This window comes from Jaculus jaculus, chromosome 6 (genome assembly GCF_020740685.1).
Source record: "Jaculus jaculus isolate mJacJac1 chromosome 6, mJacJac1.mat.Y.cur, whole genome shotgun sequence".
Lineage (NCBI taxonomy): Eukaryota > Metazoa > Chordata > Mammalia > Rodentia > Dipodidae > Jaculus > Jaculus jaculus.
Genome location: NC_059107.1, coordinates 11251584 through 11274991, shown reverse-complemented (window position 1 = coordinate 11274991; position 23408 = coordinate 11251584). Strand labels below are relative to the sequence as shown.

Genomic DNA, 23408 nt, shown 5'->3' with positions numbered 1-23408 from the left:
TCCCCATCCTCTGGCTGTCACATTCTTTCTGCCCCTCTTCTGCATTGTTCTTTGAACCCAAGGAAGCATTATAAAGATGTCTTTCATTTAGTGTTGAGCTCTCCATAATCTGTTATTTCAACACTTTGATCAATTTTGAGTCTCTGCATTATCTATTGCCATCTCCAAAGAGAAGCTTCTCTGGCCAGTGGTGTGAAGTACACCAATCGTCTTTCCACCACCTCCTCCACAATGGTCCCTGAGTCCTGGCGGGTGTGATAAAGATGTTTCATCCAATGCTGAGCACACACTGAATTGTCACTGCTACTTATCATTTTTGTGAGTATTGGGTCTCCCCACCGTCTGCTAAAACAAGGTTCTGTATCCCGAAGTTAACACCAGTAATCTATGGATAGAAACATAACAACGTAGAGGAAAATTTGATGCATAGTGTATCCATTTAGGCAAATAGCTATGAAAGCATCCCTTTAGGGCCTGTGACCTTCAAAGCCATAGGATTTTGATTAGGTTTTCAGTGCCAATATGAATTCCTTCCCATGGAAGGGGTCTTGAATCCAATCAGAAAGCAGTTGGTTATATCGTGTTGTAGTCACTTTCTCATTGCTGTGATAAAGTACCAACCAAAAGCAGCTGATGGGAGGAATGTTTTTATTTTGGCTTACAGTCTCCGGGGGAAGCTTCATGATGGCAGGGGAAAGCATGGCATGAACAGAGGATGTACATTACCTCTGCCACAGCAGGTGGAAATTCTGCAAGAGAGTGAGCCAGATTCTGGCAGTGGGGAGCTGGCTATAACATCCTATGGCCTGCCCCCCAACAACACCTCCTCCAGCAAGGCTCCACCTCCCAACTTGCCACCAGCTGGAGGCACTGAGCACCCAAAATACATGAGTTTATGGGGGCAACTGTTTTAAACGACCACACTCCCAAAACTGACTTGCCACTGTGGCACCAACAGCTTGCCTGGCTTGTCAGTAGACTGCAGGATCCACTGCTGCTTAAGTCTGCTGATGGTTTTTCTCCCCCAGCAACCAGCCCGGCACTTTCCAGCTGTGGCAGCTAGCCAGCAGGGAGGAGGTGAAGCTCTACTCTTACCTTTTGTGTGTCTCTCTTTATGCCCATACTACATTTCCACCACTATCATTTTATGGCATGTGTTTAAATGATTGTTTCAAGTCAACAAGTGCAAGTATTTCTGTTAGTAAACTTTTGTAGTCTTGGTGAATTTTATGTTGATTGAATTTCTCATTTTTTTCAATGGCAATACCTTCTACTAGTATTTAAAATTGTTTTGAATACACACTAATTCTATAGTAACATTGCACAGTTTTGTTATATTTTTATTTTATTTCTTGACTTTTTTGTGATGGAAGTAGGATTCAAAAGGTTTCAGCAACTTATTCAAGTTTACCTAGAAGATACCAGGTGAAACTGATGTCTAGATACCTGCAATCCTGAATACAAACCTTCTTACTTTCCTTTTTCAAAATTTTAATTTTCAGTAAAGTTTGAGGTTAAAAAGAAAGGTAACTGGAAAGGATGTGAAAACTATGAACTGGATAAAGGACAGTCATTTTAGCAAATGTATTGGGGAAATCCAACCACTTACATGAAAAGAATGAACTGGGATCCTCTATTACATATAAAAATAGCTTAAAACTTATCAAATACTTAAACATAAAATGCAAAATGATTTAAAAAATCTTAGAAACCTTAAAAGAAATAATGTGAGAGAAGAGCTTGTGGTACCGAATTTGATAATAATCTTGGACATAATACCAAGGGTATAGACGCAAAATTAAAATAGATAAGTGGAAGTATAGCAAAACTAAAAATATCTGTGGATCAAATGATGATTGACAGAACAAAGTCAAATTATCTTATGGGAGAAAATATTTGAAAATCAGATAATGTGTTACTTCAAATTTCTACAACAAAATTTAATAAATAAGATGATTTAAAAAATGGGCAAAGGAGTTCAATATATACTTCTCTGAAAGACCTACATTAACAATCTGTAAGACTGTTGAAAGATGCTCAAATCTGCCTGAAACTTCTGGTTTGACCCCTAGCACTAGATTAACGTGGTGGAACACACCTGTAATTCCAGCAAGAAGGAGGTAAAGAAAGGAGGATCAGAAGTTCAAAGTCATTCTTGGATACTACTGGAGGAAAGTGGCCAACAATGGTCTGAGCAACCAAAGGTCTAAGCTACTCAGAAGCAAACACCCTGACAGGATGTATGGCCAGTGCAATGGTGGCACACAGTCTTGGTGGGTAACCAGCAGCTTTCTGATTGGCTAAAAGATTCACTCAGTGTAAAGGAACCCATAGCTGGAATTGGGAACCTGATCGGAATCCTAGGGAGATGAAGATTATGCTCTCCAGTGTCAAGCTCTCTCTAGTCTTTGGCTAAAAGAGGGGCTATATACATTAAATTCTCCCTAAATTAATAATGCTTAGTTTAAACTATGCTGATTTCATTCTCTGTTGGAGAATCTGTTCTTCTTTTTCAGAAGGTAGCAAGATGGGAGGAGATAAACTACCCCTCTTACTTTAGCCAAGCCACAGCTGAATCCACACAGGAATTTGGGAGAAGAGCAAGAGCGCTGCTTCCATGCTGAACCTGATAATCAGCACCAGGGTGAAGGAGACAGACCTGAGGATACCCAACACCTACCAAAGCAGAGATCCAGAGGCTCCTAAGAGCTCATCACTGAAGTAGACTTAAAACTCACCCACTATGGCTCAGGGAATTTTGCGGGAGAGGGGGCAGAAAGAATGGAAGAGCCACAGGTTGAGACATCATGCCCAGAGCCATTCCCCCGCCCCCTCCACCAAAATAACTGGCTGATACTCCCACAATGCACAAACCACAACCTCATAGGGAGTACCTTCAACTCCACTGAGGACGGTCCCCAAAGGAATGGGGCTAGGGACAAAGGAAAAGAGGGTACCAACACATGGTGTATGTATTTGAAATATGTTAATAATAATAATAATAACAACAACAACAATAACAACAGACTTCAAGGTCAGGTCCAGAATTAAATCCTGTGTCAAAATAAACAAACAGGGGCTGGAGAGATTGTTCAGTGCTTTGCCTGCAAAGCCTGAGGACCCAGGTTTGATTCCTTAGTACCTACATAAAGCCAGATGTACAAGGTGGCACACGCATCTGGAGTTTGCAGTGGCCTGAGGCCCTGGTGTACCCATTCTCTCTATCTGCCTCTCTCTCTCTCAAATAAATTAAATAAACAAAATATTTTTAAAAAATTGAAGAAAATAAATACAAACCAAACCCAATATAACAAGTGTTGGTAAGAATGCTGAAAAGTTGGAAGCCCTTATGTGCTCTTTGTGGAAACATTACTCTAAGGCAAACATTATGTTTACTGAAAAGAGATAAATCAAAATTGAATTACCACATGTATAGTTGATGAAAGGATCTTGAGAAGATATATATTTTTTCTAAATATACATACAATTTTATTTTTTTTCCCTGAAATTCTTTTTTTTAAATTGACAACTTCTATGATTGTAAACAACATCCCATGGTAATTCCCTCCATCCCCCCACCTACCCCTTTGAAACTCCATTCTCCATCATATCCCTCCCCCTCTCAATCAGTCTCTCTTTTATTTTGATATCATGATGTTTTCGTCCTATTATGATGGTCTTGTGTAGGTAGTGTCAGGCACTGTGAGCTCATGGACGTCCAGGCCATTTTGTGTCTGGAGGGGCATGTTGTAAGGAGTCCTACCTTTCCTTTGGCTCTTACATTCCTTCCACCAGTTCTTCTGCAATGGACGCTGAGCCTTGGAAGGTGTGATAGAGATATTTCAGTGCTGAGCACTCCTCTGTCACTTCTTTTCAGCACCATAGTGTCTTCTGAGTCATCCCAAGGTCACTGCTATCTGAAAAGAGAAGCTTTTCTAACCAAAAGTGAGAGTAGCATTAATATGTGGGTATGAACATTAAGGGAAGTGTTTACTGGGCAGTTTGGTGAGCATAGCATATACATTTAGCCAGACACCAGCAGAGTTACACACCTAGGGCTCATGACTACCCTTGTTGTAGGTTTTCAGTATCAGGGATATATTCCCTCCCATGGAGCAGGCCTCCAGTGAAACTCAAAAAGATATTTTCACACTCATTATATTAGCTTTCTCCAAAAAGAGAGTGCCAGTAGGAAGAGAAATGAAGAGAGAGAGGGTGGAAGAGAAGGGGGAAAGAAACTGAGGGAAGGGGATCATATAATAACAGAGGTTGGGAAGTTTCAGTTTTGGCCATATGCCAATTGGAGACCCTCAGATGCTGGTAGTATGTCTAAATCCAACTCTGAAAACTTCAGAACCAAGAAAAGCCATGCTGTAACTCCCATCGGAGGCTTAAGGCCTGAGAACAGGTTCTCTGGAATAAGTCTTTCAATCCAACAACAATGGAGCCTGGTATCCTAACTTCCAATGAAAGAAAGGGAGACACACACACACACACACACACACACACACACACACACACACACGCACACACACACACAGAGAAAGAGAGAGAGAGAGAGAGAGAGAGAGAGAGAGAGAAGCGGAAGCGGAAGAGGAGGAGGAGGAGGAGAAGGGGGAGGAGGAAGGGGAGGGAGAGGTTAAGGAGGTGGAGGGACTAGAGGTCATTTTTTCTGTTTTTTTTTTTTTTTTCTCTGTGTTGCTCTGGGACAATTGGCATTGAGAGTGGATCTTCCTTCTGCAATCGACAAAGTACTCTAGGACAAACTCAGAACTAATGATTTTTATCAATATGATCAAGTTGACATATAAAATTTAACCATTATCACAGCACCATTATTTAAAAAAGAGCAAACAAAGCCTTTTCTGTAAATTTATATGTGTGTGTGTGTGTGTGTGTGTGTGTGTGTGTGTGTGTGTGTATGTGTATGAATATTATTTAGCATTAAGAAGGTAATTCTTGGTTGGGGAGATGGCTTAGTGGTTTAGGCATTTGCCTGCAAAGCCAAAGGACTCAGGTTTGATTCCCCAGGATCCATGTAAGCCCGATGCACAAGGTGGCACAAACGTCTGGAGTTTGTTTGCAGAGGCTGATGGCCCTGGCATGCCCATTCTCTCTCTCTCAAAAATATTTTTAAAAATATTTCAATATAAACTGTACACAGGGACTGAAACTGAGTGAAAATATGTTCATTGCCACACTGTCACAAAAGGCAAAATATTAGAAACAATACTCATTTGGTCTTCAAAAGTGATCATAAAACAATCACAGATTAATGATGTGATATTCTATATAGCAATTAAAATCAGTGAACTCCCAAATCCTTTCTACTTAGTAGAGAACTACCTCAGGAGACCAATGACAGCCACTTTTACTTACTGCTCATTTCTTCTTCTTTTTATTCTTGTTGCTATGTATTTTTAGTAGATCATGGGAAAGACTTTTGTACTTAGAGGGAATTTCCTTTTAGTTACGGCCTGCCCTATTCTGGGTTTATGATTCTGAAGTGTCCATAGGAATATATATATATTGGTTTTTCGAGGTAGGGTCTCACTTTAGCCCAGGTTGACCTGAAATTCACTCTGTAGTCTCAGGGTGACCTCGAACTCACTGTGATCTTTCTACCTCTGCCTCCCAAGTGCTGGGATTAAAGGCATGTGCCACCACACCTGGATGGACTTTATATTTTATATAAGTGATGAATTAAAGAGAATTGTGCTTGTCCTGGCCAAGGAAAAGGGCTATTTCCATTGCACTGAGAGGGATAGCGATAGAGAGAAATAAATTTTCTTTAATGATTATAATTTATGGATACACTTGATATCAATGTTTTTTGAAGTTATTTCCTATGGTATTAAAGTTATTTTCAGAAAGTTATTGCCTATTCCTATATATTGAAGTGTGGTTCCAAAATTTTTCTCTAGCATTTTCATTGTCTCAGGTCTTATATTAAGTAAGGTCATTGATCCATTTTGAATTAGCTTTCTGTGCAGGGTTATCAATGTAATTTGTTCTATATGTGTACATCCACTTTTTTCCAGTTGGTTGAAGATGCTGTGTTTTGGTCCTTTTGTCAAAGATTAGGTGACTGTAGCTTTGTGGGCTTGTTTCTGGGTGCTATACTATGTTTCATTGATCTATGTCTGTTTCTGTGCTCGTAACATGGTGGGTTTGTCACTAGGGTTCTGCAGAGCAATGTGCGGTCAGCGAATGTGATACTTTCAGCACTATTCCTTCTGCTTGGGATTCCATCAGCTATTCAAGCCTCTTGTATACCCACACGAATTTTAGTATGCTTTTTCTTGTTCTTTGAAGAATGCCATTGGAATTTTGATGGGCCTTGCATTGAACTTATAGATTGCTTTCAGAGATATAATCATTTCCCCAATATTAATTCAGCCATTCCAATCACATGTCAGGTTTTCCTATCATGTAATGTCTTCTTCCATGTCTTGAAAGTTCTTTTATACCTTATGTTATATTTATTTCTACATATTTTGAAACTACTGTGGATGGACTATTTTTACTAATTCATTCCTCAGCAAGTTCACTATTAGCATATGGAAAAGTTACTAATTTTTAAAAATAATTTTTATTTGGAGCTTTAATATATGAACATAGCTACGAATTGGTCTTATTCCCATTGGGTTATCCTCTTATATCCCCTCTCCCACGGCTCCACTCCACCGAGGACCATCCTCAGTGGGGTTATTGGTAATCACTGTGGGGTCAGGAATGTACCAGTCAGTCTTTGTGGGGAGGAGGACAGTGCTTCACAGTATACCTTCCCAAACTGTGGCTCTTACATTCTTTATGCTACCCCCCCCCCCAAAAAAATGTTCCCTGAGCCTTGGAGAGCATAAGTCTCCTTTAGTGTTGAGATCTTGGCAGCTTCAAAATTTCTGCTTTGGTGCATTTTGAGTCTCCTCAGTGTCTACTGCTATCTTTGGGGTGTGTCAGGCTGACAGTAAGAATAGTAGTCATATTTAATTTTCCACTTCCTGGTAATGTTGATGGGCCCTGGCAGATACGATAGAGATGGCTTGTCTCATGGTAGGCACTAAGCTTTATTTCCTTGTCATTCTGATGGGTCTTGGGTGGCCCTGGTATTCACCACCGTCTGCACAAAGCAGATTCTCTAGCCAGGAGTGACAGTAGCATGGACCAAAGGGGATAAACAAGCAGTTAGGAGGCTTTTTGGCAGACCTAACCTCTCTTTTCTTTTCAGGTGACAGCATTTTACATATAACAGGTTATATTCTTTTATCTCCCCATGCCAGCTCCTGTTAGTCTGGGGGCCTTCCTCAGTGAAGTTATGGTATTTATTCACTGTGAGGCATGAAGGCCTCAGTCAGTCCCCGTGGAGTTTCTGGGGGACTGTGTCTCAGGGTGTTTCTACCTACTCTGTGGCTCTTACAATCTTTCTGCCCCACTCTTCAGCAATGTAACCTCTCATTTTAACCGAAGAATAGTAGACACTTTCCTCTAGGGCCTATAACCTTCCAAATCATAGGCTGCTGACTCAGTTCTCATTACTAGGTATGCATTTCTTCTTACTGAATGGGCCTCACATCCAATCCACGAGCAGGTGATTACCCCCATAATTTATGTGACACTATTGCACCAATGTGTACATCTTACTGAGCTTGTTAATTTTGTAGCTTGCAGGATCCACTGCTGGTTTACAATGTTGGTGACTTTTATCCCCCAGAAGCTTACATAGTGCATCCAGTACTATGAAGCCAGCCATCAGTGAGGTGGCTTCCATCTCAGTTTTACCCTGATCTCCTAGTGTCCTATAATTACAGACAGTGTTGTCTTTAGCAATAGGGTCTTGTCCTTTAGATGTGATAGGTAGTCAAGTACTTTGGCAACAGCCTGCATTGTTTTGGAAGCCTCATGGGCCTCTCAGACAAACACCTCAGGTAACACAATTCTGGTATTAGGATTTATCACCACCATCACCACCAGCAGCAGCAGCATATGCTTTTAGGGTAGAGCTTTCTCAAGCTGCAGGGTACTTCTGTATAAGCAACCTCTCTCTAAGAGCCAGAATCTTGCTGTTTATACTATTATGGCCTTGTAGTATATCTTTAAAGTGGTTATGGTGATATCACCATTAGTATTCTTTTTGCTGAGGACATTTTGGCTATATGAGATTTTGTGTTTTTATATGAGCTGTAAGACTTTTTTTTTATTTTTGTGAGGAATGGTGGTGGAATTTTTATATGAATTGCATTGAATTTGTATATTGGTTTTGGCAAAATGACCATCTATATGATATTAATTATTTACGAATTCTTTATAATATTAATTCCATTAGCATGGGAGATATTTTCATTTTCTGTTGTCTTCCTCAATTTTTTCTTGTTTTTTTTTAATGTTTCTGTTATTTTATTTTCCTTAGTGGTTTTGTGTTCTTTGAATGAAGAGACTATTGCACTTACCACCTTGGTTGTAGTTTTGATTGTTAGACATGGATATCTTTGGAGTCACAGACTGTATTTTTTGCATTTGTTTTAGGCTAATAAAAGGCACTGAATAAATACATGTCAATTCTACTGGATGAATGTCTACTACACCAGGTAGATCCCACTCAGTGTTAGAGGTTTTCTCCTATTAATATCACTGTACTAATGGAGAAACTGAGGCTCGAGCATGCTAACTCAATAACATAAGTGTAGTAATGATATAGCTATTTTTTCTATGTCACTTTATTAATACTCAAATAGAGAATTTGAATTTTTACCTTTTCTTTTCCATGGTAAATAGGATACTTTTAAATATTCAATAGTTTTAAAAATAAGTTGATAAATTAATGCATGATGATTATTGCTTGCAGTTAAAACCAGCATAAAAATAATGTTAATATTAACATATTAAATAATATGTGAGAAAAATATAAAACATGAATCTTTTCATTCAGGAAATAAGTGTTTGCTGGATGCAAACAATGATGCACATAAATGAGAATAAAAGGGTATTATATGAAAAGTTCAGAAAATGAAAATATTTGAGGTGAGGTGGGCAAAGTGGGCTTCAAGTGAAACACAGAATTTTATATGATTGATGAAGGACTGGTAAGAGTGGGGTCAAAGTCAGGGAAGTGTAGGGAACCCCAGGCTACATAGTTATCTGAGTAAGAAGCTGTGTACTAAAGACACTGAGCAGACCAGCTTAGTTAGGGCAGTGTATAGAGAATAGAGAGAACTGAGGACTTCAAGGAAAATCTTAAAGAGCCAGCCAGTTGATTTTAATTGCCACATTGGAGCCCAGAGGTCTCTAGGGAGTCACCTTGTAAACAATTTTCCCTCTTAAAGAGGGGCAAATCGGCTGGTGTGTTTAGCCACAGGGTCCAGTGCTGGTTTGATGACACACCAACTCCTTCCTGATCTGAGTTAGTTAGGGTGAGGGAACAGAAGTAGAGGGGCGAATGCTCTGCCCTCTTACATTATGGGTCTCAGCAACCTCCCCTACTAAGTGAAGGAATCACAAGTTATCACAGCTTCTTCCATAAGAACATCCACATATTGAATTCTACAGTTGAAGCCAGGACTGAAGTGGTAAGTATCTGCCTCAGACAAGAGTCTCAAATAGGTCTCATCTCACCATTGATGTGGAACTGAAGGAAGTAAGCGCAAGAGTTGTTTTCTGAGGGACTCTGGATGAGCAGTGCTTCTATCCCCACAGAATTTCTTCCCAGATAGTTCAAGTGCAGAAAATAAGTAAACAAGTAGGCACGATGTGGTTTTGGTACCTGTTGTTAATATATGAATGTTAGACTCTAGCTGACTGTCATTCTCTATCATAAATCTATGTACAAAGCATGGTCACAAAATATTCTCAGTTGTCTATCTTATATTCCAACTACATAACTAGAAATAAATCACTAAATATTTATAGATCATTAGGTTTCTTCATTAAGTGTGAAGGTTGGCTTAATATCACTTTGAAGTCTTTGCTGAAATTCAAATCCTGTGATCACTAAAGTAATTATGTCAGAATCAGGACACAAGGCAGTTGGCTAAAAGTTTCTTCTGTAGGGTTTGTGCCCACGTTCTGTTGATTGCTGCCTCCTCTCTTTCCCTCCCTGTCTTTCTTCTTTCTCCTCTTCTTCCTTCTCTTCCTCCTCCTCTTCCCATTCTCTTTGTTAGTTCTCCTCCTCCCTTCTCCTGTTCCTCTTCCTCTTCATTTCTTCTGCTTTTCTTTATAACTTTTTAGCATACTTTCTTCCAATCCTGCTTACAATTTTAACCATAAGAAATATCTCTTAGAGCAAAGTTTCATGCCTACCTCATTTCCATTATTTGCCAAAGTATGTTAGCAGTCACTTGCCAGGTTTTTCAGAAGAAATGAATGTTCATGAAATTTAAAGAGAGAGCTGAATATTTCACTCAACAAAATGTATTTACCATCTTCTGTGTCCTAAGTGAAGCTAATGTTAACAAATTTGTATGTTAAGAAAGACTATTTTATTTGTGTATTTGGTGTATTTTATATCATTGAAGGCTCAGTTGAGAGAGAGGAAGACTATCAAACTACTCCCATGAGAATCTCCAGTGCTCTGAGAGAACTCCACCAATGCCCCTGGGCTGCAGAGGACGAAACGAGCTTTCCTGGGGAGTGACGGATAGATTTAACAGTTGCAGAAGTATGTGGGAGGGTATTCAAGGTATCATGACTCATCAAATGCATTTATAACTAATTATTTTTCTCCCCCAAAGGAATTCTTCATAGTCTTTTTCTGGTCATGAGTGGGCTTCCCATTTTGGTATACTAGAAATAGTCACTGGTCTTAGAAGAAAGCAGTCAGAAATCTACCTTGTTATGTAAGCCTGGGCTGAAAGAACTTTACTGAAATAAATGGTTTGCCTAATAGATCAGGGAAAGGAATATGTTAGAACAACATAGGAAACCACTACAACATTTTTTTTTCACTTTTTTATGATTTAGGTCCTGTTGTATAGCTGAGGCTGATGGTGAACTTGTGATCCTCCAACCACAACTTTCTGAGTACAGGTGTGCATCACCCTGCCCAGCTTACCTTCACACTTTCAACAATCTTAATTCTGCAGAGAAGAAGTACCTCATCTCTACTTTTAGACATGTGAACATCAGATCCAAGGAATAGAAGAAACTAACTAAAGTCACAAAACGTAAAGCAAAACTGAGGTTCAAACAAAAGCCACATCATCCTCACCAAGTGATTTCATATCTAAAGAAAAGAAGAGAGGGCTGGTGAGATGTTAGTGGCTAACGTGTTTGCCTGCAAAGCCAAAGGACCAGGTTCATTTCCCCAGGACCCACATAAGTCGATGCACAAAGGGGCGCATGAGTCTGGAGTTTGTTCACAGTGGCTGGAGATCCTGGCACACCCATATTCTCTCTCTCTGCCTCTTTCTCTCTCAAATAAATAAATAAATAATATATTTTAAAAAAGAAAAGAAGAGAAAGATGATTGAATGATATGAATAGTGAAATACCAAAGGAAAGGCATGATTCTGGAATATTTAGAAAATGTTGTAATTATATTTTAATCCATATTCTATGCATAAGTCATTCAATTGTCTTCTGTTATTTGGACAAGCAAAAGGCTATGGGAGGTTTCAACACCAGTTTTGTGAGGGGCTTCATTTTGGTGGGCTTCTCAGATTGGCCTCAACTGGAACTCTTCCTTTTTATCTTTATTTTGATTTTTTACTCCCTAACTATCTTTAGCAATACCACTATTATTGCTCTCTCCCAACTGGACCTTCGTTTACACACACCTATGTACTTCTTCCTCTCCCACCTCTCCTTCCTGGACCTCTGTTTTACCACTAGCACTGTGCCCCAGCTTCTGATCAACCTTCGTGGACTGGACAGGACCATCAGTTATGGTGGGTGTGTGGCCCAGCTATATATATATCTTGCCCTGGGATCCACTGAGTGTGTGCTCCTGGTGGTGATGGCCTTTGACCGTTATGTTGCTGTGTGTCGCCCACTCCACTACATGACCATTATGCATCCTAAGTTATGCCAGGCAATGGCTCTTTCTTCTTGGGCGGGAGGCTTTGTGAACTCTCTGATTCAGACAGGCCTCATGATGGCCATGCCTCTCTGTGGTCATCGACTCAATCACTTCTTTTGTGAGATGCCTGTTTTCCTGAAGTTGGCTTGCGAAGACACAGGAGGAACTGAAGCCAAGATGTTTGTGGCCCGGGTCATAGTTGTTACGCTTCCTGCGGCGCTCATTTTATGCTCCTATGTGCACATAGCTCAGGCGGTGCTCAAGATCAAGTCCATGGCTGGGCGCAGAAAGGCTTTTGGGACATGTGGGTCCCATCTCTTGGTGGTTTGCCTTTTTTACGGCTCAGCCAATTACACATACCTCCAACCCATCCACAGCTATTCTGAGAAGGAGGGAAAGTTTGTTGCACTTTTTTATACTATAATTACTCCCATTCTTAATCCTCTCATTTATACTCTACGGAACAAAGATGTGAAGGGGGCTTTTTGGAAGGTGTTAAGAAGAGGCAGAGACTCAGGGTAGAGTGGGAGAAGAAAGCCAGTACAATTTTAGGTAATAGCTCTCAGACTGTGGATCCCACCGTCTCCATTAGATGGTAGCAAACAGCCCCCGGTAGACCTCAATGATCTAATGCCATGCTATCTGGAAATTTATCATAGGATCTTTTAAGACTTCCTCGCTTGTTGCCTTTGATCATTGCTCAGGATGAAGTAGTGGTGATTTATAACACAACATACCAAAGAAAGATCATTGGGTAGTGAGTCTTTATGCCTACATAGGAAGAGTAGATATGAGTTCTTGGCATGTCAGAATAGCAATACCTTCCACAAAACTGACAATTACAAATGTGGTGTCATGGACACTGTTCTGTGCCCAAAGACAAAGAACATGAGTTCATCACTCCCTCTTTAATTACCTGTGACTCTGCCCATGTCTCCTGACATCTCAAGACCTATTTCCAACTTCTTGCACATTGGTTTCCCTCCCATGGAAACAACAGCAAGTACGAAGGTTATGAACAAATAGGTCATGTAGAGTTTCAGAATTTACCTACCCAACACACAAGCAAGTTGTTCAGGCAGTACCGAGTAAAAGGAAACTCATGTTTCATCACTTGCACTGAGAGATGAGCCATGTTTCTGTCACCAAAACATAAATGAAAGAAGAGAATAAAAACAAATTAGCATAAAATAACAAACCATGAGTAAGAGATTAGGGAAAGAAGAAATATTAAGTGGGCATCACACAAATGGAAAAGAGATTCCTATAGCAGAGGATGGTGCAAGAGTCTAAAGTGATTGGAATAAAGTATGAAGATAGGTGTTTCTTGAATTCTATTACTTTCAACTATTCCACAAACTTAAACCATAGTTTCATATCAAAATACAGGTATCTCTGTTAACATTTTAAAATACCTATAAATTTCTTGTTGAATAAAGCATCTTTTAGTTCTAAAAATATATCTTATACTTGTTTAAATTTTATAATTTTTATTACAATAATAGTTTACTAAAGCACTGTGACAACTTATTTACACTCTTTATTTGTCTATGGTGGACTTGAACTTCCAAGGGTTTAAGCCACATGTCTAAATTCCCATAGGAAATACAGGGTAATGCTCAGATCCTGGTTTTGGTAACACCAAATAACCCTGACTACTACCCTCTTCCAATTGTCTTTAGGAGAGTAAATTCTTTTTTAAAAAAAATATTTATCAAGAGACAGAGAGAAAAAGAGAGAAAGGGAGAAAGAGAAATGGGGGGAGGTTATGAGCCCTCCAGAGTCACCTTCCATTGCAAACAAACTCCCAAATGCATGTGCCATTTTGTGCATCTGGCTTTAAGTAGGTACTGATAAATTGAAACCAGGCCATCATGTTTAGAAAGCAATGCCTTCAAGTGCTAAGCCATCTCCAGCCCCAAGAGCAAGTTCTTAACAGAGTAATATTGATACTGGAAAGAAAATTGTTTTTGTTGATTCTGTCAGGGTTCCATACTCTTATGAGTTAAATTGTATTTTGTCTAAAAAGTATGATTTTCCTTGCATAAAACAAATTAGTCCTATAACAAGAGTTCTCATTTTTGATCTCTGGCTATAGTTTAAGTAACATACTAGAGAGTCTATGGTATTGTCACAGGTAATGCCTACAATATAGATATATTATCTCTTTTCCCTTATTTGATTTAATCCTCAATAGACTGAAAGTTGTTAGATGATTTTTTTTCTGTAATTTGCCTCAATTTATAGAGGGTCAGGATTAGAATATAGCCTGATTTATTCTACATTTGAGTGACTTATCCATTACTTAAGGATCCAAATTTTGTGCTTATCAGCTGAAGGCAATAGAACTAACCATCTATGAAGAACAAAGATTTTTCTTCCCTGTGTCCTGGTTCCAGGTCTAAACAGTTCAAATAAAGCCATTAATCTGATGAATAAATGAGATCTGGACTACTTGGATATAATTTAATAAAATTACATTGTACTTAATGTGTCATTATTTATTTGGCATATAACTAATACAGTCACCCACTTATATGAATGGGAACATGTTCCATGGCCAAGCAATTTTAAGAGATCTTTGGTGGAATTGGGTACATATAACCATTGCCTTGTTCAAGTAAGGTTTTGTGGGAGTCTGATGTCATCTCTGAGTGATGCACCTCCTTGGACCTTTACATCTGAGGCTGTGGGTCTTCAGAGTCAATGAATGATCCAAGGTGGCTACCCTTCATGGAACAAGATATTAACATCTGGTAACTGTCTTCTTTGTCTTTGGAAGCTTATTGCCTTTATTATTCATGTGATAAACCACATAGGCTATTTACACTGCGTTTGCTTGCATGCCAGAACTGGATTGTAAGACACTGTTGCTGAAAACACCACACTTCGACTATAAGACATGAACAAATCACTCTAAGCTGAGCTGGAAACCCCTTCTGTTGTGGTTTGAATGTAAAATATTCCCTCTTGTGTTTCTGATTAAGCTTCACACTGAACCCAGGAGCCTTCTGGAGGTAGATCCTTGCTGGAGGAGCTGTGCCATTATGAATGGACTCAGAAGTTGGTTAGGCCAGTCCAGCTAATTCAGAGCTAGCTTACTGCTTCTTCCCAGTTGATATGACCTTGGCTGCCTGCTCTGTCATGATTTCCCCTCCATGATGAAGTTTCCCCTTGAAACTGTAAGTAAAAATAAGACTGTTTCTTCCATCAGCTGCTTCTAGTCAGGTGCCTTATCCCAGTAATGAGAAGGGGACTGTAACACCTTTCTTTTTTTTAAATTTTTTTTTGTTCATTTTTATTTATTTATTTGAGAGTGACAGAGAAAGAGGCAGATAGAGATAATGGACGCGCCAGGGCTTCCAGCCACTGCAAACGAATTCCAGACGCGTGCACCCCCTTGTGTATCTGGCTAATGTGGGTCCTGGGAAGTTGAGCCTCAAACCGGGGTCCTTAGGCTTCACGGGCAAGCGCTTAACCGCTAAACCATCTTTCCAGCCCTGTAACACCTTTCTTGCTGGCTGGCTTTTGTAGTGCAGAAGGTGTTATGCATGCTGCTGTGGAGAATTGTTGACAGCTCTGCTCACTGATGAATCCTGTGTGCTGCACTGCCAATATACCAGGCAGGATATACCATTTTTTCAACAATGGCATGACCTATATGGGCTAAAAATAACTGTTTTCCATGTATTTTTATGGCTTATTCAACAGAACAGAAGTAAGCCAGGGTCAAGACCTATAGACAGGAAAGTGACAGGTGTCAGTAGGTTATTATTTTGATAAAATGATATGTTAAACATTTGTGGCTATGACTACAGATTATTACTGCTTGTCAGCCCTTTTCAGTGGGCAGTGGTTACTTAGGAGACTCACAACTGGCCAAGCTAATGAGAATCCATTACTGTTGTGGTATAGTGCCCAACACACAGCCATTCATAGAAGAAATCAATTTGACATCTATATCATCCCTTCCAGGCCTCAGGATACATTGCAGAGAAGGAGCAGAAGGGAAGTAAGAACCAGAGGGAGGGGTTTGGTATAGATATTTTATTGGAATTGAAATATTTCCTACTTATAAGGAAGGAGGAAGCTCATAAGATTCAAGAAGGTAAGAAAGCTTATCAGGCTCCCAAAGTTCTTGAAACCTAATGAGACTGAGGAAGCTCAGGAAGTTAAAGTTATAAGATTCACAAGGCCTGTTCTCAATGACGTATAAACAGTAGGCAATTGCTGGTAGGGAGGATCTCTGGTGGAGCTACATGGCAGGGAACTCCAGGGATGCTGCTGTGTGAGTTATGCATGCTGGGGTCTTTCTATGATGCAGTTGATTTTGAGTCACCCTCTACCTCTGTAGGTATCTTCTCACCCATGTACTTGTAAGTAACCACAATAAAGTCATTGATAATTAACCAGACTTCAGTTGCGTAGTTTCTATAATCTGTTCTCAGTAACCTATCTATGGTGAAGAGATGTTTGTTCATATCTCTCCAAAAAGTTTCTTATAACACAACCATCAGAATATTTCTATTATGACATGACCTTTGTAAAAAATCATGGAGGTTCCTCACAAAATTACAAATGAAACCATATGGTCTTGCAACCTCACTTCTGAGTATGTGTCAATGAAAATAAAATCATTATTCTGAGACAGTATCTATACTCTATGTTCTCTGAAGCATTGTATACAATAGCCAAGACACAAAAATTATAAGTAACACATAAATTAGCAAATTAAAATGAAGTATCATTTAACCTTAAATACTTTTTTCCTAATGCAACATCATTGTATCAGAAAACATTGTGCTACATGAAATAAGCCAAGCAGAATGACAAATAACATGATCCCACTTACATGCGGAATCTTTTGTTTGTAAAGTTAGAGGATAGAAATGTGGTTATTAATCTTGAGTGATGGCTCAGTAGTTAAAGGTGCTTGATTGTAAAGCCTGATGGCCTGGGTTAGATTCCCCAGATGTATGTATACATGTATGTGTGTATGTGTGTGTGAGAGAGAGAGAGAGAAAGAGAGAGAGAGAGAAAATGGGTGCACCAGGGCCTCCAGGCACTGCAAATGAACTCCAGATGCATGTGCCTTCTTGTGCATCTGGCTAACATGGGTCCTTGGGAAACAAACCTGGCTCCTTTGGCTTTGCAGGCAAACACCTTAACTGCTAAGCCATCCCTCCAGCCCTGTCACTCTATTTTTAATATTGATTTCATTTGGCCTAGTAGGAAAATTCCATGTGCAACCTGCTAATCTTTGTATGTAGATTTTAGATCATTTCTTCATATATAGGGTCACTGTTCCCATAGTTCTCTCATATTTAACATTTGATGGGCCTAACATACTTTGGGTCACGTTTTTATCCTACGGGTCAAACTAAGAGCTTTGCATGTCTTACATCTCAGAACACCCATGCTTTGGAATGCTCCTCCAGCAAGGTGCTAACTCCCAAATTGCCATCAGTTGGTTTCCAAGCATCAAGAACACATGAGTTTGTTACTGTGGCTCTGTAGAATGATTATGAAATGAGTGTGGTCATTATTTCAGGATTACTAATTTTGTGTATTGTTGGTCTTCCATGTTTTCATAAGAGTTTTAAGAATTTTTATATTTTTGTGAAGAATGATATTGGTATTTGAAGGTGATTATTACATTGAGACTACACAATGCTTTTGGTAATATGTCTGTTTTCACAGTATTAATTTTTCCAATCCATGTGTACATACTTGTGGGTCTAATTGTTTCTATAAAGAGGCATAAATCACTGCTTCTATAAGGCAGAAGCTTCAGGCAGAAGCTCCAAGCAGTCAGGGTCTAATGTTAGAGAAGGAGGGAACTTTGCTTTATACTTTTGGCTTTTTTTTGTCTCTACAATGTTCTTCACAATAATGGATGTATGCAATCAACTTAAGTGCCAACAGATCAATGGATTAAAATATAAATGTGTATCATGCTGCTGTTGAGAAGGAAGCTAGCGCTCTGCTGGCTAGCTCACATAATGCTGGAAATCACTATGTGAGCCACTGGGGAATAATGGTTACCAACATTGTGAATAAGCGTGGGTGTCGCAAATCAGCCAGCCATGTAAGATGTACATACTGGGGCAATAGTGGAGCAGAGGCTATGGGGGTAATAAACTGCTCTCTGATTGGATCAGTGACCCACTCAGTCAGAGGCAATTCATACCTGGTACTGAGAACCAAGCCCATGGTTTGGAAGGTCACAAACCTTAGTGGGAAGCTTCCTCTGTTCTTTGGCTAAAAGGCTATACTTATCAAACACTCTTCTAAGTGTCTATTTTTTATCCCCTTTGATCTATGCTGCTCTCACTCTTGGTTAGAACATCTGCTTTTTTACAGATGGAAGCAAGTACCAGAGAGAACCAAGACCCATTAGAATAAGAAAGGAAAGTGGACTTCCTAGCATGAAATGAGCAATCTCTATCACATCTTCCAGGGCCCAGTATGGTGGTTTGAGTTAGACATCCTCCATAAACTTATGTACTTTGCTTGGTTCTTCGCTGATGGCATTGGGAGGTGGAGCTGCTGGAGGAGGTATGTTGTTGGGAGCAAGCTTTAGGGCTTTATAGCCTGCTTCCCACTTGCTAGAGTTCAGCTCACTCTCTTACACTGTTTTCCACCTTCTGTGGCAGAGGTGATGTGCACCCTCTGCTCATTCTATCCTTCCCTGCAATCATGGAGCTTCCCACTGAGACTGTAAGCCAAAATAAACAGCTTTCCCTCCACCAGCTGCTTCAGTTCCAGTGCTTTGCCCCAGCAATTTGAAGGTAACTCCAACAGTAAAATTGGTACCTGTGACTTGGGGGTCATTGATAATTGAAACCTGATATGGGCTTTGGCCTTTTGGAACTGATTTGTGGGAGGAATGTGAAAGGATTTAAAACCTTAATTGAAGAGATGTCTTGAAGTGCTATAAGCAGATTTTGATGGACCATTCTGATCAGATTTGAAAGACCTAAATTAAGAAAGAACTGTGGAGTGTGAAAGCTTGGTTAATGAAAAGAAGGAAGAGCGTTTGTTCAGACAGGGATAGAAGTGGCTTGTGTGAGAGGTTTGCTCCATTCTGCCTGCATCTTGAGAACTGTTGGAGGGTTGTGTGGTATAGAAATGCCCTGGTGTGAGCAGAAGGACATGGCACAGAAATAAATGAAAGTTTCAGGCTAGAGACAGTACCCAGTCAGCTGCAATTGTTTCAGAGATTACACCCATTGAGACTGGGCTATTCTGCATTGAGACAACATAAATAATTCCTACTCTTTTGAAAGTAGGGGGCCAGAATGCTGAAAGAGTGCTCTGATCTTCAAAGTCAGGTTTGTTCCCCAGTGATTAACAACTTTTGTAGCCCAAATGGTAGTACGGGAGGATAATAAATGCAGGGAAGACAGAGTCACTGGATTTGTAACATGATTTTGGTTTTAGAAAATGGCTTCGGGCAATGTGAAGCAGGCTTGTTGGAATGCCTTTGTGGAGGCATGATGGAGCCATGTGGGTGAACCTTGAGTTACAGCAGAGACCCCAAGAGATGCCAAGACTATGGGATGGCTTCCAAGGAGAGTTCCTTGCCTGGGATGAATTGTTCCCAGGGCTGTGAATAGTCAGCTGAGGAGTGGAATTGGAGCTCCAGAGATTTCATCACTGGTTAGAGATGTCAGACTTGGAGCAACAGGATTTAGTGTTTGCCTTGTTCATTTTAGATATTTTACTAGCTCAGTCTTTGCTTGCTATCACAATGCCATCTTTTGCAGTTGAATGTTAACTCTATGCCATTATGGTTTTTTTTTTTTTGGTTTTACAGAATGTTAACAGACCTTGGAATATGGATATTTTTGAATAATGTTAGGATTAATCAAGTCTGTGGGGACTTTTAAATTTGGACTGAATGAATTGCATTTTACATCATAAAGGGTCATCAGTTTATGGGAGCTAGGGGCAGAATGTGGTAGTTTTAATTAGGTGTCCCTCATGAACTCATGTTTTCAATGCTTGATTTTCAGCTGATGGCAATTTGGGAGGTGGAGCCTTGATGGAGGAGGTGTGTAGTTGAGGTGAGCCTAGGGTGCTACAACCAGTTTCCCTTGCTAGTATCCAGCTCACTCTCCTGCTTCTGTTTGCCTCCTGCTGTGGCAAGGAAGTGATGTCCAGTCTCTGATCATGCCATCCTCTCCCCTGCCATCATGGAGCTTCCCTTGAGACAGTAAATCAGAATAAAAAACTCCCACCCCAAGCTCTTTGAACTGATTTATAACTCTCTGAATGACAACATTAATTACAATGATCTCAGATGATGTCTATCTCTCCTTAGATTGTGAACATCCTCAAAATTCAAGCCATTATATATCTTATACTTCTTTTGGGCAAAGAGCAGATACTGAACATATATTGGAAACAGTAACAATATTTACCACTGAATCTTAATCTATTGCACACCAGGTACCTCAAGTGCATTGCCATTAATCCACAAACAGTGGTGCAGTAGAGGTCTTATTAACACTATTTTATAAAGAAACTGAGGCATGTCAAGAAATCTCTTGAGGGTTGAAGAGTTTGTAGTAATAGATGTAAGTTCCTATATTATATCAATTATATTCCCTAAGTGGGATAATTTTGTCAATTTTATTTTCATACTATGTATAACAATTTAATTGCTCAAAAATTAATTTTGGAAATATATTGGCAAATATACTATTTTAAAAGTTTATTGAAGCTACAAATGGGATAAAAATAAATGATGATGCATTAAATATGTGTGATATAAATATGAAACATCAAGCTTTTTTATCAAGGAAATAAATAGTTGGATCAATGATAAGCATAGATGAGAACACAAGCATTTTATGAAAAGCCTGAAAAAGGAAAAAGTTTCAGCGTGTATTGATTATGGTATCGTTCAACTGAGGCATGGATTTTGGCCTTAGTGGTAAAGAGTTGATAGAATTAGAGGATGTGTGAGGGATGATGTAAACAACTGAGGAGTTCAAAGTTCTCAGAATGAAATGTGTTCTGTGCTCTAAGGGTGATAAATAGACTGACTTGAGTTAGTCAGAGCCTGGGGACTAGCAAGAACTGAGGTCTGAGTTCTTAGAGATCCCACCAGTTCATTGTAATAACCACACTGGGGCCCAGAGGTCTCTGTGGTCACATTTGGGAAATAAGAAAGTTCTTACTTGACAACCCAACAGTTGATTGTCATCGTCACATCGGTGCTCAGAAGTCTCCAAGGCTGCACTTGGTAAATAAATTTTTTCTTTGCAACCTCTCTGTTCATTATATAATTGCATTATAATTGCTGCAGTGGGGCCAAGAGGTCTCCAGGGCCACACTTGGTAAACAATACTCTTTTGTTCACTGATTTATGGAGGTCTTGGTAATGTCCCCAGGGAATATGTGATGCTCTAAATCGTAAGGTCAGAAAGTGTTTTGATACTTCACCAGTTCCTGGTCTCAGGTGGGTAGGGTGAGCATAGCATGCATGGGAAAGCTTCTGCTATCTTCTAGTTCCTGAGCCTCAGAAGCCTTTCTCTTTGAGACAGAAGGTGTGTCATCATGATTTCTTCAGCACAGGAACTCTAATCCTCAAAAGAATTCAGGTCCACAGAGAGACATAACTTCCTTGCACATCTCTAGATGCACACAGGTTCAAATGTCTTATATTGATTGCGGTGCTAATACAGTCGTTTCCTTTCTTGGAGAGCTGGGTAAGTATTGATTGGCTACATCATCCTTATAGTTGACAAAAGTTGGAAAAAAGAAAATGTTATGCAGGTTGTACTGGGTTCTACTCCTGTTAGTTACTTTCTTTGAGGGCATAGATTTTTTTTTTTCAAGGTAGGGTCTCACTCTCTAGCCCAAGCTGACCTAGAATTCACTCTGTAGTCTCAGGGTGGCCTCAAATTTACAGTGATCCACCTACCATTGCCTCCCAAGTGCTTGGATTAAATGCATGTGCCACCACGCCTGGTTCTAGAATGTTTTTATAAAAACTTGTCTCACTGCTGATAATTCTCTTTGTCATCCATCTGTCCTGCCACTCATTTGGCTGTACACAGTATGTAAAACACACTCATCTGCACCTCCTCTACAATTAAGTTTAGGAAAATAAATATTTGTTTAATATAACATGTGAGTGTTGACTTAAAGTCACTTTCAGTCCACTCTAAAGTACAAATCCTAAATTGTCGTGACATTAATATGCAAAGTAAATTGTAGACATCAGAGTTAGGAGACAAAGATCAGAGGCATGGTCACACTTGTTTAAGATAAGTATGGGAAGATTGACTAGAAGAGTGAACAGCAGAATGAAATTTATCCTAGATCATGATGATGTTCTGTGTGAAGAATCAGTTAAAGCAAGCACCACATTAATCCAGACCCTGAATGTCAACTAAAGTGAATTTGCTTAAACCTTAGTTATCTGATATCACATGAAAGAGGTGTATTTAGGATGCTTAAGAAAAATCACTGTAGAAACTTGTGGGAAAAGATGGATACTGTTTGGTTTCTAAAGTCCCATATGCTGTCCAGATAAGGGAATAGGTTCGTCTATGGAAGAACAGGTGGGGATGGTACAAGGGTGCTTTGGTGTCTGGTGAGATTTGGTAGTGAGTCAATTTTCTAAATGCCGAGAGAGTTATACATGTAGCCTTAGTAGAAGGAAATGAAGTCAGATTCAAATTTCAAAATGCATACTGTAAATTGATTTATATGAAAATCATACATAGACACAGTAGAAACAAATACAAAATCGAACACAAATGACTGGTGAACTTTGTACTGCAGAAAATCAAATAGGTAAATAAATATCAAAATGCTGTATTATTGCCAAGGGTATTAGGAAAATGACCAAAGCTTTTCAAGATATTTAGATTAGGGAAATAAAGAAGAACATTGCTCTTAACCATTTCAGCTAATCATTCAGTTAATGCAAGAATATTTTTATAACATCCTCAAACATCACCTTTGGTTCTCTGACTAAGCAGGCAGCTTTAAGGTAGAAAGAGAAAAACTTCCTTCCCAGTCAGTCTACTTTTAGACAGCCTTGTTTTCTTTCATGTCTACTCCCCATTGAGCTATATAATCTATTCTTATATAAATTATACCAGTTCACATGTGTTTTAGCTGTTTAAGACGAAGAAAACAAATTTATAATGTATTCAGTGCTTATATTTAAGTATCATTTATAATATAAAAACTTAATTACCAACACTAGCTTCTCATTCAGGATGCCATATTCTATTTTTGTTCAGATTTTAAAGCAAGGTTACTTCCAAGAACTTGCAGAATACTCAAAATTTAATTTTTCAATGAAGTCTACAGTGCCCTATTCTTTTATTTCAGTGCAAAGTTGTTTAATGATAATTAGTGAGCAGCTAGTGGA

The 23408-nt window shown here is 39.4% G+C and overlaps 1 protein-coding gene across 1 annotated transcript; it reads left to right on the top strand.

Annotated features, from left to right (window-relative positions):
- Positions 1-11596: 11596 nt before the first annotated feature.
- LOC101598969 (olfactory receptor 2Y1) lies at positions 11597-12532 on the top strand. Its single transcript, XM_004657459.1, has one exon. The coding sequence runs from the start codon at positions 11597-11599 to the stop codon at positions 12530-12532; it is 936 nt and encodes a 311-aa protein (XP_004657516.1).
- The last annotated feature ends 10876 nt before the right edge of the window (positions 12533-23408 follow it).